Here is a 16,913-nt window from a genome sequence, read left to right on the forward strand (position 1 = left end):
GGAAGTGCCACTTGGCAGGTGTACTGTAGAACCTCTTCCTGGAGCAAAAGGCTGTACCGGGGCTTCCCTGGTGGCGCAGTGGTTGGGAGTCCATCTGCCGATGCGGGGGACACGGGTTCGTGCCCTGGTCGGGGAGGATCCCACGTGCCGCGGAGCGGCTGGGCCTGTGAGCCATGGCCGCTGGGCCTGCACGTCCGGAGCCTGTGCTCCGCGGCGGGAGAGGTCACAGCGGTGAGAGGCCCGCGTACCACAAAAAAAAAAAAAAAGGCTGTACCAGTTATCTAAGCATCTCTCTGTCAACCCTAAATCCCCTCAGGCGATATAAATCGGTCCAAAACTCGGTTCAAGCCACTCACCAAATCAGGATGAGGAAGCTTTTTAGTGAAAATCCTCATGGATCCCTGGAAAACATCAGTCACAATAGCTGTACAAACAGAAATCAAAATGCAAATTCTGTCAGCTTGGAAAGCATTTCCAAAATACAGTCCTAACTCCTAAATTTCTGAAATAAACCAGCATCTTCCAGCAGAAGACCCAAAGCTCTCACTAAGCAGAGAAGAACCTTTGTAACATATACAACTAAATTATACCTTTATAAGTATTTGTGTAAATAATTATTTTATGTCTATCTTCTTCCCAAGAGAGATGGGGCACACAGGCTGAAGATACCTGAAGAGGTGGCAGGGCTATGTGACAGAAAAAGAACGAGGCCACAATCCCACATGAAGAAACCAACACCATCAGAACACAGAAAGAAGAAAACTGCATTAGGTCTCCAAAATTATTCACCTGGTTCAGCGGTCTCTAAGCTAAGAGTTATTTTTGGCATTCATGAAAAATGTCTAGCTACTGCTAAGCCAACCTGGATGCTAAGAAACACAGGGACTCAAGGTCTGAGAATGAAAAGAGCGGCCAGCCTCATCTCCCCAAGTACATGCTCATGGCGAGGCACGAGCTTTTAGTTTGTTCCACCAAATTACAAGCCAGGCAACCCGCCCACCAAGCCCTCACTCTGGCACCACTAGCATGTCTACAGCATGCTGCCCAGCCCCCCAGCTTGAAAATGGGTCAGGACTTCTAGAGCACAATTATATACCCATTTCCACTTATTAAAAATGCCATTAGATACAACCATATTCTAATAAAGAAAAATGGAGAGGAAACCATTCAGGAACAAGATTTAGCCCATATATACAGAGATACTACCCTAACACAAAAAGATAAACAGGTAAGAAGAAAAGGATGGGAAGCTGCAGAGCGTTTTTTAAAAGAAGCAACAAAACAAAAAAGGTCTCCCTTTCACAAAATAACATGACTTACTTTTTTTTTTCTTCTTTGTGCCCCCCAGAGCTGAGTGTAGAGCATTCAAAAACCAGGAGAGAAAGTCGACTCCATCCCCTGGAAAAGAAAGAAAGATGGTATGTCGAAGCTGGGAGACAGTACGATATTCCAAACCCCCTGCAGGTTGGCATTTCTCAGTGTTTTTCCTTCCTCTCCAGCCACGCCATCCCGTCCCCTGGGCATCCTCCTCTACCTGGCCACTACACGCTGGCACTCCTGAAGGACAAACTCTCAAGTCTTCTGATCTTTACTCTCTCCCTTGGCTCTCTGGTTCAACCAAAATCTTTGATTATCTCCTCTATTCCAAACCTGAGTCTCATCACCCATCAAGAGCCGTTACTGGGAGTTCCCCAGTAGTCTAGTGCAGGGGTCCCCAACCCCTGGGCCGAGGACCGCTGTTCGAAACCGGGCCACACCGCAGGAGGTGAGCGGCAGGCTAGCGAGGGAAGCTTCATCTGCTGCTCCCCGTCGCTCCCATTACCGCCTGAACCCTCCCACACCACCCTCCCGCCCCCCCATCCCCAGTCCGGGGAAAAACTGTCTTCCACGAAACCATTCCCTGGTGCCAAAAAGGTTGGGGACTGCTGGTCTAGTGGTTAGGACTTGATACTTTCACTGCTGTGGCCCAGGTTCAATCCCTGGTCGGGTAACTGAGATCCCGCAAGCCATGCGGCATGGCCAAATATTTAAAAAAAAAAAAATTAAGTTAAATTAAAATAAAAATTTAAAAAGCCATTACTGGGCTTCCCTGGTGGCACAGTGGTTGAGAGTCCGCCTGCCGATGCAGGGGATATGGGTTCGTGCCCCGGTCCGGGAGGATCCCACGTGCCGCGGAGCGGCTGGGCCCGTGAGCCATGGCCGCTGAGCCTGCGCGTCCGGAGCCTGTGCTCCGCAACGGGAGAGGCCACAACAGGGAGAGGCCCGCGTACCGTTAAAAAAAAAAAAAAAAAAAAAAAAGGCCATTACTGAACTTCCCTTCTAAGTCACTCCTCAGCCAGAATGTTTTCAAAACAAAGATGTGAAGGCACATCTTTACTTAAAAGCGTTCGTTCACTGACTCCCCACCGTTATCAGGATGTAATCCAGCCTCCTTATAGTGGCATATAAACCCAACACCTGGTCCACCTCGGCTCTCATCGTTGGATCCAAGGGTCCAGCCACATGCAGTCTTCTCTCTGCACCAGGCAGCTCCATGCTCCTGTCCGGTGTCCTATCTACCTGGAATGCCCAACCCCACCCTGTCTCCCCGCTACCTAAAACTTAGGTGTCTCTTCCTTCACTCTGACCCCCAGCCCACCTCCCATGTGCTCGACAGGCGTCCTTACTCTATGCTCCCTCCCATAGCATGTTGTGTTTCCTCTATCACAGCACTTAACACCCTGTAATCATCTTTCTACATAACTATCTTCCCCACTAGAATAGGAGCCCCTGGAAGAAAAAACTGTGTTTCTTATCCTGGTAGCATTAAAACCTACTAGCACCATGAGTGAATGGTGAATCAACTGACCTGGATGCTAGAGAATATCATATCAGATACAGGTACTAAGAGCTACTCATGTGGCAATAACTAATTGAGTTTGGAGAGATAAAAATAGTCAAAATAAAATATTCTAGTCTGCAACATGGCAAAATGAGAACCAAAAGTGGCAGGCGCTTAATAAGGGATGGTGCCTTTCCCAGCCTCCTGGTTTTCCTGAGTCGTAGAGTTTAGTTCACCAAAGCAGACAGACTTTCTATCCAGCTAAAATCGCTTGGGACCCTGGGCAGGGCAGGCTGAGGAAGGAAGAGTGAGGAACCTAACCACAGTATGCACTGGACACTCGCTCCGGCTACTGTAAGGTTCACAGCAAAGTGGAAGTAAATGTGCTCATCAAACTAGTTGTGTTGCCCTAAAGTCAGAAAACATGAATTACTCCTTCCTTACCTTGCTTGGTGATCTGAAAAGTCTTCTTGCTGCAAAGGACGACAGCTTGAAGCATCTCATGGGGAGACACATGTGCCTTGAAATTTCGAGGGTTCCAGAGCTTTCTCATCAGCTCTCCAAAACGCTGGACCAACAGGAACATGATATCCCCAGGAGGACGCTTGATGTTCTTATAATTGTCTTCTTCCAGGAAGTAGTTTCGGAGAGGAGGAACGTTAGACAGAGCCTGGAAATCAAACAAACACTCCAATTAATCCACAGCCTTTCTTCAGGACCCCTGGGAGCCAAGCTTGTCCACCTAAAGTTCTTCTAATAGAACTGTGCCTATGATGCCTTAAAGAATCAGAAGCAACTGCACTCCCAGAGAATCCCCCCCAGAGTTCACATTAGAGAAACATCCTTTATAGCAAGTTTCACAGAAAGTTCAGTTCTGCAGACACTCTGCTAATGTGGGTATAACAAAGGAGTTTTAAAATAAAGGTGTTCGGGCTTCCCTGGTGGCGCAGTGGTTTAGAGTCCGCCTGCCGATGCAGGGGATGTGGGTTCGTGCCCCGGCCCAGGAAGATCCCACATGCCACGGAGCAGCTGGGGCCATGAGCCATGGCCGCTGAGCCTGCGCGTCCGGAGCCTGTGCTCCGCAACGGGAGAGGCCACAACAGTGAGAGGCCTGCGTACCGAAAAAAAAAAAAAAAAAAAAAAAAAAGGTATTCAAATCCCTATCTGCTGACCAACTTAATTAAAAATTTCGTTTGTTTACTCTAATTAGACCTGTGACTATGTTTGGATTCACAGGAACTGAAGGCTAGAAACCCAGATACTCTTTCTTCACCATGTATTTGGCTGGGGCAGAGAGAACTATCTGGAGACCACAGTTCCCCCATCTCTCAACTGTACATTAAAACAATATGAAAAACATCTTAGTAAAACCTGGTGTCTTCTCCAAATGTGGTATTGAGAGGGTGGTAATAAAATGATACAGGGACTTCCCTGGTGGTCCAGTGGTTAAGACTCTGCACTTCCACTGTAGGGGGCACAGGTTTGATCCCTGGTTGGGAAACTAAGATCCCACATGTTGTGTGGCATGGCCAAAACCAAAACCAAACAAAACAAAACGATACAACTGTATATAAAAATGAATGTACTCTGTTATGATGGAAAATAATTAAAAGGTTTAAGAGAACAAAAATTAATTTTATCTCATTAAGCAAAAAGATAAAGACCAGCCATGTTAGTTCAAGAAGAAACACATGCTTATTAGTGTGAGTTATGAAACTGGGAAGGAGACCACGGTACAGACCCTAAATAAATGCATAGTCTCCCCACAGGTCCCTCCTGATGGGTTCATGAATCCTCGTCAGTGCTATGCTTACCATGAGCACAACTTTCTTTGACAAGGTAATTCTTTCAGCAAGGATAGAAGGATGCTGTTAAACACAATTAAACCCAGGTGTCTCTGGGGAAGACAACTCAGGATACAACTCAGGGTAACGATAGAGGTGATCAGGAAAGCCCCTACAAGCTTAGCTCAGCTGAAGAAACAAGGATTTCCTGCTTAGAGTTACTCTCAAAAAAGGAGAAGCATATGGATAGTTTATACTAATTCTTGCTTATCCATGCTGTGGAGAGAGGTTGCTCCCTGGTTTCAGCAACAATACAAGCAGTAGGTGTCCTCGGAGAGAAATTATTCAGCCTCCAGGTGGAGTACTTGGTCCATTCAATCCCATTTTAGTGGAAACATCACAAAGGATTTGTTCATCTCCTTGTTTGTATAAATAGAAGTCCAATGCACTATTCATCGCGCTACAGAGCCAGGTGATCTACTTACTTGTATAAATAAAGAGAACTTCCTGTGGGGACTGAAACCCATCACAAAGCCAAAACTAACTGCCCTGCCCATATCCAAATCCTATCTGTCCATCCTGTAACAGTCTTCACAAAGCCACGAGAGGCTGTAAGAGGAACAGTCCACAAAGTCTCTCTCCACCTAAGAATCTGACCTCTCCAGGGACCAGGCATGACACCAATGGCAGACACCAAAATTCACAGATATACTTTTACAATTTTTTACCAAATTCTTCATGCAAAAATATCACGAACAAAGTTTAAAGACCAAAAAAGAACTAGAACGAAATATGTGCAACATATGCAAAAAAAAAGGCGAATATATATATGTCTACTTTTTTTTTTTAAGTTTGAACATCTGATTTTTTTTTAACACCTTTATTGGAGTATAATTGCTTTACAATGGTGTGTTAGTTTCTGCTTTGTAACAAAGTGAATCAGTTATACATATACACATGTTCCCATATCTCTTCCCTCTTGCGTCTCCCTCCCTCCCACCCTCCCTATCCCACCCCTCTAGGTGGTCACAAATCACCGAGCTGATCTCCCTGTGCTATGCGGCTGCTTCCCACTAGCTATCTATTTTACGTTTGGTAGTGTATATATGTCCATGCCACTCTCTCACTTTGTCACAGCTTACCTTTCCCCCTCCCCATATCCTCAAGTCCATTCTCTAGTAGATCTGTGTCTTTATTCCCATCTTACCCCTAGGTTCTTCATGACCTTTTTTTTCCTTAGATTCCATACATATGTGTTAGCATACGGTGTTTTTCTTTTTCTGACTTACTTCACTCTGTATGACAGACTCTAGGTCTATCCACCTCACTACAAATATCTCAATTTCATTTCTTTTTATGTCTGAGTAATATTCCATTGTATATATGTGCCACATCTTCTTTATCTATTCATCCGATGATGGTCACTTAGGTTGCTTCCATGTCCTGGCTATTATAAATAGAGCTGCAATGAACATTTTGGTACATGACTCTTTTTGAATTATGGTTTTCTCAGGGTATATGCCCAGTATTGGGATTGCTGGGTCGTATGGTAATTCTATTTTTAGTTTTTTAAGGAACCTCCATACTATTCTCCATAGTGGCTGTAACAATTTACATTCCCACCAACAGTGCAAGAGTGTTCCCTTTTCTCCACACCCTCTCCAGCATACTTTTAATCCTCAATAAAATGGACCACTAATAGGAAAATGAGCACATAAGGCCCAACAACTCATGAAAAAATATAATAACTTTAGAAGTGAATTCTTAAAAAGTAAATTAAAATGGAGATACCTATCAAAATGGAAAAAGTTGGGCTTCCCTGCTGGTGCAGTGGTTAAGAAACTGCCTGCCAATGCAGGGGACATGGGTTCAAGCCCTGGTCCGGGAGGATCCCACATGCCGCAGAGCAACTAAGCCCGTGTGCCACAACTACTGAGCCTGTGCTCTAGAGCCCACGAGCCACAACTACTGAGCCCGCGTGCCACAACTACTGAAACCCACGCGCCTAGAGCCCATGCTCCGCAACAAGAGAAGCCACCACAATGAGAAGCCCACGCACCACAACGAAGAGTAGCTCCCACTCGCCGCAACTAGAGAAAGTCCGCACACAGCAACCAAGACCCAATACAGCCAAAAATCAATAAATGAAATACGTTAAAAAAAAAAATGGAAAAAGTTGTTTTCAATGCTAACAGTGACAATGCAAGATGAAGAACACCCTTTTGGGAACCCTCCTACACTGTTGGTAGGAATGTAAATTGGTGCAGTCACTATGGAGAACAGTATGGCGGTTCCTTAAAAAGCTAAAAACAGAGCTACTGTATGATCCAGCAATCCCACTCCTAAGCATATATCCGGAGATAACTATAATTCGAAAAAACACATGCACCCCAATATTCATAGAAGCACTATTTACAACAGCCAAGACACGGAAACAAGCTAAATGTCCATCAACAGATGAATGGATAAAGAAGATGTGATACACACACACACACACACACACACACACACACACACACTGGAATGTTACTCAGCCACAAAAAGAATGAAATAATGCCTTTTACAGAAACATGGATGGACCTAAAGATTATCATACTAAGTGAAGTAAGCCAGAAAGAGAAAGACAAATACCGTATGATATCACTTACATGTGGAATCTAAAACACAACACAAATGAACTTATCCATGAAACACAAACAGACTCACTGACATAGAAAACTTATGGTTACCAAAGGGAAAAGGGTGGGGGAGGGGATAAATTAGGAGTTTGGGATCAGCAGATACAAACCACTACATATAAAATAGATAAATAAGGTCCTACTGTATAGCACAGGAAACTATATTCAATATCCTGTAATAAACCATGATGTAAAAGAGTATGAAAAAGAATATATATATATATGTATGCATAACCGAATCACCTTGCTGTACACCAGAAACTAACACAACACTGTAAATCAGCTATACTTCAATTAAAAAAAAAGAAAAAGAAAAACACCCTTTTGTGTTGCTGGTGGGTTTGTAAATTGCTACAAACCCCCTACAGCCTAGAATCTAGGCCCAAGGTGCATTAATACAAGAAGAAAAGAAGGTTAAATAAATTAAATTCAACAAAATGGACTGACATGTAAACATTAAGGATGCTGCACAAGAATATTTATTGGTTTCATAATATGCTTTTAGGTTAAAATACATACAAAGATACATACTACATTACTTTATAGATAAAAAAATACAAATATTTTTCAAGTCTAGAAAAGAAATATAACAAAATGTAAGTGTCACAAAAAGTGCAAGACTATATATATATAGAAGAATACTCACTGCAACACTGGTAACAGAAATAAAAATGTGAGACAAGTGAAATTTTATGTATCAATTGGGAAATAACAAAATAAACCATAATATTGCCACATGACAGGATATAATGCATTTGTGTACCTGCGTTTAGAATAAAGTTCTGGAGGTCTCTATACTGCTAACTACCCCAGGACAGAGTACTAGGGAAAGAAAGGAATGAAGCTTTTGTTTTATACTTTCTACATCTTCCCCCTACACAAGTACTTGCTTATAGTTTTTTTTTTAACCAGTTTTTTTTTTTGAGTGAAGTAGGATGATTATTTTCTTATGCTTACCAACGTTTTCTAATTTTTCTACAATATGCGCACATTACTTGTGTAATTTTTTTTAAAAAGCAAAACAATTGCAACAGGACAACTTTGGCTTTCTGCCTTTCTCACTGCAGGACTTCAGCACAGGGGCAGGACAGAGACATAACAGAGCCAACACAATGAACATCTACACCATGAAAAGAAAAAGCATCATCTAGCTCACGTGTCTCTTACTTGGTACTGCAGGCCCCGCGCAGCTCCATCCCCCATTCCCTGGAAGCTCCAGAGGCTGGAACTGGTCCACCATTTGGCGGCAGCCCCTCAGGCAGACGGGAATGTTCTGCTTGGGGCAGAACAAACACCCAAGAAGAGTCCTTGGCAAGGCTCGGGGTCTGAGGACCACCTGACTGCACTCCACCAGAAGGCAGCTGTTTCTTAGCCAAGCTTCACAGTGTTCCCGGGTTGCCCCCTCCCTCATGGTTCCCGCCTCCAACCTACCTGAAGGACGGCATTGGCGTAGTCGTTGGCCTTTATGTTATTCAGGCCCACAATACCGGGCAGGTAAGTGGTACCATCATATGCCCGGGACAACTTGGCTTGCTTGTCCAAGTTAGCGATCTGCTGCTTTGTGAAAGTGGGCTTCAACACATACTGAAAAGCAAAAGAAAATCCTAGGCTGTTTTAGGGCAGTCTACAGAGTTCACAAGACATATCCGCAACAGCAATTTCTGCCAAAAGAAAAGATACTTTGGTCGTGAACGTCTCACCACCCACCCAAAGGGCTCCCAACAGTGGGTCTAAGGACTGAGGTAACATGCAATGGGCCCCGCCCCACGTTGCTCATCTAGAAGGTGATCTCTGTGTTTAACCCAAAGTCACTGAATCCCAGGCCTGTCGTCAGACCGCAGGTTCAGCCAAACCCGTGACAAACAACAGGGAGAAGCTGCAGGACACTCAAGTCTGCAGGAGGCAGGAGTCTGAGTCCCAGGTGGGACCTCACACAGAGCCAGCACACAGGCCCGGTGCAGGAACAGGAGTGTCACCTCCTATCTGTGCAGGACTGAGATCTCAGGACTCCCTGTGGCTGGAGGGGCAGGATCAGAACCTTCCCTGTCCTAGACCTATGAGGGTCATCATGTCACACACTGGTCAGAGGTTGCCACTAACTCACCTTGAAAGCTTGAATTCCTTTCAGTTTCTCCATCTATAAATACTGTCCTTAACCACTTTAACTTCAACGTTAATAGACTGTTATAAAACATATGGAAGTGGAGTAAGTAGTGTTTCAAACACTCTGAAAACCAAGCTTTCCTTAATAAATAGAGCATTCAACTCTATTGAACATGCAGCCGCTGCTGAAAAGGAAAGCAATAATCAACAGTTCCAACAGTAATCAAAGCCCAACAGGACTTTCCACACTCCTCACTCAAGTGCAGTGACTCTTGGCACAGGGCACAAACCAGAGCCCACAGATGGACATGTTGGCCATTCTGGCTGCATCATGTCAAAAGTAGCCGGAAGCTGGTATACCTCTTGGCATCCACTGTCCTACAGCAGGCCCAATTCACATCCCTACTCCAAAATATGGAAGGATAATTTATTTCACAAAAATGCTTTCACCCTAATTGAAAAGTAGCAATATTCCTTCAGTCCTAACCCTCAACATTAAAAGCAGAAATCAGAGCTAGGCTGTAGACCATGGGCCAAAATTACGGACTGTGACCTCCTTACTCTGTTTCTCTGGTTCCTGCCAAGGCGAAAGGAGCCTCTCGAAGCCCAAGGGACTGAGACTCTTCCCTGACCTTGGGTGGGGCAGATCCTCAGGAGCCCTGGGGTGGCTCCCAGGATAACTGGTTCCAAACCAACCCTCTTGGACACGCACCGTGATATCCTCCAGCGAGGAATCGATGATCTCATAGTTGTCTGGGAGGCAGTAAAACTTGAGGGTGTGGAGGTTGAGGAAGACATGGTGACTAAACTGGACACTGTGAATGTAGGCATGAGACTTCAAACCCCGGCCTGTAGGGAAGAGTGAAAGGCTATGAGAGAAGGGCAGACTCCATAAGCACACAGATGAGGGGTAATTTTCCTTTCATTATTTTGTACCAGAACATGTTAGTATCAGCAAAAACAAAGTACTACACCATCCACGAAAGGAATCTCCCACATGAACTCTTCTCATCACAAAAATTAGCAAGAAAGAAGAGCGCAATAGCTTTATTCCCTAGATGGCACAAGACATAAGGGAACTAATTTCATATACATGAACAGAGAAAATATGTGTGGGTGTATTTGTGCGTGTGTGTGTACATGTATGTGTGTGTGTGCATATATGTATGTGTTTATGTATATGAGCTAGTTTCATGTATTAGAAACTAGGAATATCCATATATATATCACATACATGTACGTACATGCATACACTGATTTGCACGTACACACGTACATATCTGTGACAGTCCATCATCACTTAGTCCTGAGTTTTCAACTGTCCACATTCACGACAATCCTGTACCCACATACTTTTGTTCACGTTGCCACTCCTTTCTAGAGCATCTCACCCTTAACCTATTCAAACTCTATGTCCTGCATATAGAGTACAAGTTCCACCTCCTCCATGAACTCTACACAAACACTCCAGCTAACAATGATCTTTGCATATTTCAACTTTGCATATTTCAATTCCTATCATCCTTTGCATATTTTTGCATATTTCAACTCCTATCATCCTTATTTATACTCAGCGCCACACAGTCCAGCAGTAATCTTTATGGTCTTAAGAGAGTCTGCTGATTGTTTTACGTGTTAACCTTGACAGTTTATAAGATCCTTATTAGAGCAAAGAATGCAGTTTATAATTCTTTTGAATCCTCCACTATACTGTGTACAAAGCATCTGCTTGCTCTGAATGAACTGAAATAATAAATTTCCAGAAAAGAACAGAATGAAAAAGTCCTTAGAGTAAAAGGATTCTCAGAAAAAGACATAAGTATAGAAAACATCAGAGATTCAAAAACCCAGAGTCTCTGATACTTCCTACATAGTCTCTCATATGGCTAGTTCTTTCTTCCTTTCACATGTATTCAGGTTCTGACCAATCAGAGAACCTCCTGTGGATTTTCTAAGAGTATTCCACCTTCCTGGGAACAAAGATAGGGCTTACTAGACATGATTCCTAACAGCAGCTTACTTACTTAAAAAAAAAAATCCCTGAATAGAGCTGTGGCTAGTGCTGAAAATGTGATGCAAAACATTTATTTACCCTGAAAGTACTTGCCACACACCAGACAGGCATACGCATTGATATGCGAGAGGGAGATGGAACACAGTTTCTCAAAGTCAAAGTCCAGCACACTCCTAAGAGAACCAAAACAAAACAGAAACAATTAATAGGGATGGTTGCCTAGGTGAGCACCTGAGCGAAGCAGTGTCCCTGGCTTCCTGTCCTGCAGTCACACAGCCGCCTTCAGAGAACAGTTCAACAATCACATACAAACCGTGGGGAACATTAACTCTTCCTTACCTAGGCATTTAATATAGCACCGCCACCCACCAAGCCCCAAAGCAGTGCAAAGGTATCTCTACCAACGACCCTCTTTCTTTTGAGTGTTCACAACCAGTTGAGAATCTTCCATTACTTTCTCTGGAGGAAAAGCCACAAGTAGAACTGAAGTAACAGGGCCCCAACAGCATTCCAAATTAAAAGACATTAAAGGAAGGACATAAAAAGAGTGAATAAACCCTTTCATAAAAGAAAATTTTATTTTTGTCCATAAAAATAAATGGGAAGCCTGAAGAACTTTAGGGGAATACCTACAAACAGATCTATCTATTCAAGTGCAAAGTAATGGTATATGAGTACTGGCCGGGTTAAGTGATAAAAGAAAATTTTCCTCCACTGAATTCACAGGTGGCAAGAGGATTCATTCTCAAGCATTAACTCTGATTAATTGGTAATGGTCCCAGGAAAGCTGCACTGTCAGTTAAAGGGGCCACTAGCCACACACAGCTACTGGTGTTTAAAAGTAAAATAATTAAAATTAAATAAAATTTAAAATTCAGTTCCTCAAGCCACATTTCAAGTGCTCAATATCCACAAGGAGCCCGTGCCTACCACAATGGACAGCCCTTAAAGAGCAATTCCATTGTTGCAAAAAAGTCTATGAGACAGTGCCACCCTACGGCATAAATGAAAAACCATCCTAAAATGCATCTGGGATCAAAGAATACCAAGATGGGGTAAACACCTCTGCTTTAGGATATATTTTTGTCTGACTTTCCTCTGCTGAATCCCAGGCACCTAGAGTAGTACCTAGCACACAGTCAGTGCTCAATAATATTTAAATTTGCTATTGTCATCGACACCACATATCCCTTTATTTCCTCATACAAATTCAAAATGAGCTAAAAGCTCTTTCTGCATACGCCCACCCTAAAACAACATGCTCTCTGACACTTTAAATTGAAGGGCAAAGATTAAAAAACAAGGCAAGAGGCACAGTTTTCTGGGCAGAAAGCTTTAAAAGAGCTAAAGTTTTGGAACGTATTTTTAACGTACAGCCCAAAGAACTTTCTGCAGAGACTCCATTGTTCTTTTGCTGCCCTAGGCATTCCTGTGCTACCGACCTGTTAATGGTGTCCAGGTAGGGGCAGTGGCGGCTCCTCCGATCCTCAGAATCCATGCGGCCATTTTTTGCTGAAAGGAAAAGCATCAAAAGCTCTGAAAATGGGAAACCACACTCAGGGTCAACTACCAGTACAAACAAACACAAAAATGGGAAAAATTAATCAGGATGAGCTCCTGTACAGGCAGCCTGACAACACCAAAGAAGCCCACTTAACGGAACAGGCCACAAACTGAGAGGATATTCTTGAAACACATATAACCAACAAAGGAATTGCTTGCAATTACATAAAGAAATCTGGTGGAGATTTAAAAAAAAAAAAAAAAAGACAACCCAAAAGGAAATGAGGAAGACAGCCCTCAAAATTATGAAAAAATGCTGGGAATTCCCTGGCTGTCCAATGGTTAGGACTCTTGTGCTTCCACTGCAGGGGGCTGGGGTTCGTCCCTGGTTGGGGAACTAAGATCCTGCAAGCTTCACAGCATGGCCAAAAAGAAAAAGAAAGAAAGAAAAGATGCTCAACCTCACCAGTAATCAAGAACATGCAAATTTCCTTGCACAATGATATACCACTTCACACCTACCAGAGAGGAAAAAATAAAATCAGGCAATTCCAAGTGTTGGCAAATATGAAGAACAGTGAGAATGCTCATGTAACTGCTGGTGGGAGTATAAACTGTTACAACCTCTTAGAAAATAGTACAGCAAGATCAAAGCTGAAAATACACAGACCTTTTGGCCCAGCAATCTCTCTTCTACTTATATACCCTAGAGAACTTTTGCACATGTGCCATCAGGAATGCTTTACTAAAGAATATTTATAGCAGCAATATTTGAAAGAGACCAAACTGGAAACAACCCAAATGTCTACAACATATAAAAATGGGAGGAATACATTTTGGTATATCATCAATAGAACACTGTGCTGCCGGATAAACGTCAACGATATGGCTAGCGGGAAAAAAAAAAAAAAGGCAAAACAGAAGACAACATATAGTATGATTCCATTTATAACAAATACAAAATAAAATACAGTTCTACTCAGGGATGTATATGTGAGGTAAAACTGTAAATAATAAAATAATAAAAATAGAAATGATTAGAAAAAATTCAGTGATTACCCAAGCAAGCAAGGAAGGCAGATGCAACTGGGAAGGGGCCTATGGGAGCTTCTAAGGTACTGGTTAAGTACCACTTCTTAAGCTGAACAGCATCGGGAGGCAACTCTCCATGGGTCTCTCGAACTTCTGCACATATTGTGACCAGAGGCACTGACTGCCTCCAGACTATCTTGTCAAAGTTGTTTGTACAGTGAAGTTTGTTTCTATAGCTTTGGAAGTAGGAGACAGTGTGTCCCTACAGAGCAAAGGGGAGGCAAGCTCACAGCCCATTATAGAAGATTTGGGTTGTCTAAGCTTAGAGTTCTTGTCCTGTGAGGCCACCCACTGTGTGTATGGGTTCTCATCGTGTTGCACTGTGGGAACTGACTCAGGGAAGTGACAATGCTATATTCTGGCTACTGTTATTGCTGCAATAAACTGTCTCAAGCCCAATAGCTCCATGTCTTCCATCAGCATCCATGAAACCACGGCAGGCTAACTTGGTAGTGTACAAAAAGGGTAAAATCTCAGACCCTTCACAATTCTTGACAAGTGGTAGATTTAAGGATACATATCCACACTCTTCTTTAAACTATACATGTGCTTGACATTTAGCTCATCTTAGTACCTATAATCTATTTCATGAAAAAAATAAAAGGGAAAAAAGAAAACAGCAGTAACCTCAACTGGGATCCTAGTGTGTCCCAGAGAAAACAATCTCCTTACCGTAAGTATACAAAATATCTAAGAAACAATTTCTCTTCCAAAGAAAGGGAAACATGAGGCTGACAAAATATTTAAGTAAAGGAAATCAAAGAATACCCTGAAATTATTAACTAGATTATTCAAAGAACATTTATCAAGCACTTTCCACGAGCAAGGTGCTAATCTGGACCCTGAGGGTAATATAAAAATATGTCAAACACAGGACTCTGAGCTAGAAATTTAAGAGTTAACACAAGAGTATAATTTTTTATAGATAACCAGGTGCAGAGACAGAATTATAAAATCCTGGAGAATGAAGAACACCCCCCCCCATGAACATTGCCCCTAACATGTAGCCTTGTGATATGTTCACCTGCTAACTCACCAGAAAACACGTACATAGGAACATGTTCAATGCAGAAGTTCCAAGTTCAGAGAAGGAAAAGATGTAATTGAGGTAAAAGGAAAAGCTTCAGAAATGATAGAAACCTACTTAATGATTGGTAAGATATCAACAAGTTGGAAAAGAGTGTACACACTACAGAGTACCATGGCTTGGCCAAGAAGTCTCCAGAAATTACTAAGAGAAGCAGAACGAGTCCAGCAGGAAAAGGCAGAGGGTACAGTCATAGATGGGAACTGACAGACTCACTGGCTTATTAGGGCTCTCAAAGGTCATGGGTTCCAGGACTCCTTCCGTTAACCTAGAGAGGGACAGACACGTGAAAATCACTTTCCCAAACCACCGTGACTCAGTCTCAGAGGCAGGACTAGAATCCATATCTCCTGGCTGCTACAGCCCTGGATAACAGGGCAGTGTGGTCCAAGTGCACAGCGTTCAGGCTCTCCGCTCAGAAATTACAGCAAGACTCACTCCTCAGGTATTTTGTAAAAAACTAAAAAGAAGGGACACCTGTAAAACAATTAGCACAGCGCCTGGCCCGCATTAGACATCCGATAAAGGAAAGCTACCTGTTCTTATTACTGTTAGAAACGCTATAGCTACGATCCTGATCAAGACTAGTACTATCCTCATTAAAACGGAGTCGGGTCGCGAGTGGAGTGTGACTTCCCCGTGGGGAGAGAAGGTTGGAAAAAGAAAAAGAAGAACGCGACAGTGGAACCCGCGCCCGGCCCCGCGCACCTCGCACCTCCCGCTCAGGCTCCGAGTCCTCGTCGGCCTCGCGCTCCCGCTTCACCCGCACCGCCGGGATCACGGGCGCCAGGGCCTCGCGCGCGCTCGCCGGCTCGACCTCCCGCTTCACGCGCACCGGACTGCCCCGGGAGCTCGGAGCCTCTGTCTCCCGCTCCCGCTCTCGCTCCCGTCTGACACGAGCCGAGCTGCTCCGCGACTCGGACTCGCGCTTCCCGCGGGCGGATCCACGCGACTCCCGCTTAGACCGGCCGGACATCGCCACTACCGGCCGAGTCGCCCGGCGCAGACTCCAAGGAAGACCAAGCACGCGGCAAGCGGCCAATCAGGAGCGGCGCTGTTATCAAGCCCAAGGTTTTCTACGAGTCGCCGATGGGGACAAATCAAGCCGCAGAGAACTTTTGGGAAGTACTACGCCTCTTGGGGGGGGGGGCGGGTCTTTGCGGGTGCGCGCGCACCTGAGACCGATAGGCGGGCCTACTGCCACTTTACTCATTATTACCCGTTTAAAGAGGCAGGAACCTTTCACTGGCTGCGGAAATTCTGGATTAAAAAAAGTTGTCATTGGGCCCCAGGTGTCTTCAAGATACTCTGTGTCCCCAAACCAGAATTGGCAGGTCGTCTCCAGTCTCCGAGCCTCGGAGACCGACGGCCCTGCACAGAACTAGGCGACATCCCCAAGTCATCGCCTTCGTGGAGCAATCCGACGGCTCTAATTCCACATTTAGAGGATTGTTCTTGGTATCACAGAAAAATGCAAACGACGAGCAGAAGACTAGTGACGCTACTGAAGCTCAAGCTTCAGGGTCTGTGACTTTCACGACCCCTTCCACAGCCCTGAACTATTCAATACTTTGTACAGTTCTACTGAGGTGTGATTGACATACAATAAAATTCACGTTTAGGGCTTCCCTGGTGGCGCAGTGGTTGAGAGTCCGCCTGCCGATGCAGGGGACACGGGTTCGTGCCCCGGTCCGGGAGGATCCCGCGTGCCACGGAGCGGCTGGGCCCGTGAGCCATGGCCGCTGAGCCTGCGCGTCCGGAGCCTGTGCTCCGCAACGGGAGAGGCCGCAACGGTGAGAGGCCTGCGTACCGAAAAAAAAAAAAAAATTCA

The 16,913-nt window shown here is 44.2% G+C and overlaps 1 protein-coding gene across 6 annotated transcripts in view; it reads right to left on the minus strand.

The window, feature by feature from the left end:
• The window catches only part of USP39 (ubiquitin specific peptidase 39), a 30,247-nt gene extending 14,154 nt beyond the window's left edge, over positions 1-16,093 (minus strand). The window contains exons 1-10 of one of the 6 annotated variants that reach the window (XM_019942195.3): positions 15,798-15,935; positions 15,299-15,350; positions 13,370-13,421; positions 12,843-12,912; positions 11,479-11,573; positions 10,099-10,235; positions 8,715-8,867; positions 3,266-3,491; positions 1,321-1,398; positions 357-424 (exon numbers count right to left, since the gene is read on the minus strand). In XM_019942195.3, the coding sequence (XP_019797754.1) occupies positions 357-424; positions 1,321-1,398; positions 3,266-3,491; positions 8,715-8,867; positions 10,099-10,235; positions 11,479-11,573; positions 12,843-12,912; positions 13,370-13,385 (843 nt within the window). In that variant the 5' untranslated portion in view covers positions 13,386-13,421; positions 15,299-15,350; positions 15,798-15,935. Of the gene's footprint in view, positions 1-356; positions 425-1,320; positions 1,399-3,265; positions 3,492-8,714; positions 8,868-10,098; positions 10,236-11,478; positions 11,574-12,842; positions 12,913-13,369; positions 13,422-15,298; positions 15,351-15,790 lie in introns of all 6 variants that reach the window. The other 5 variants (XM_019942191.2, XM_019942200.3, XM_019942198.2 and 2 more) reach the window with 5 other exon arrangements.
• Between the last annotated feature and the right edge of the window lie 820 nt (positions 16,094-16,913).

The sequence above is a fragment of the Tursiops truncatus genome, chromosome 14, assembly GCF_011762595.2.
Source record: "Tursiops truncatus isolate mTurTru1 chromosome 14, mTurTru1.mat.Y, whole genome shotgun sequence".
Classification (NCBI taxonomy): domain Eukaryota; kingdom Metazoa; phylum Chordata; class Mammalia; order Artiodactyla; family Delphinidae; genus Tursiops; species Tursiops truncatus.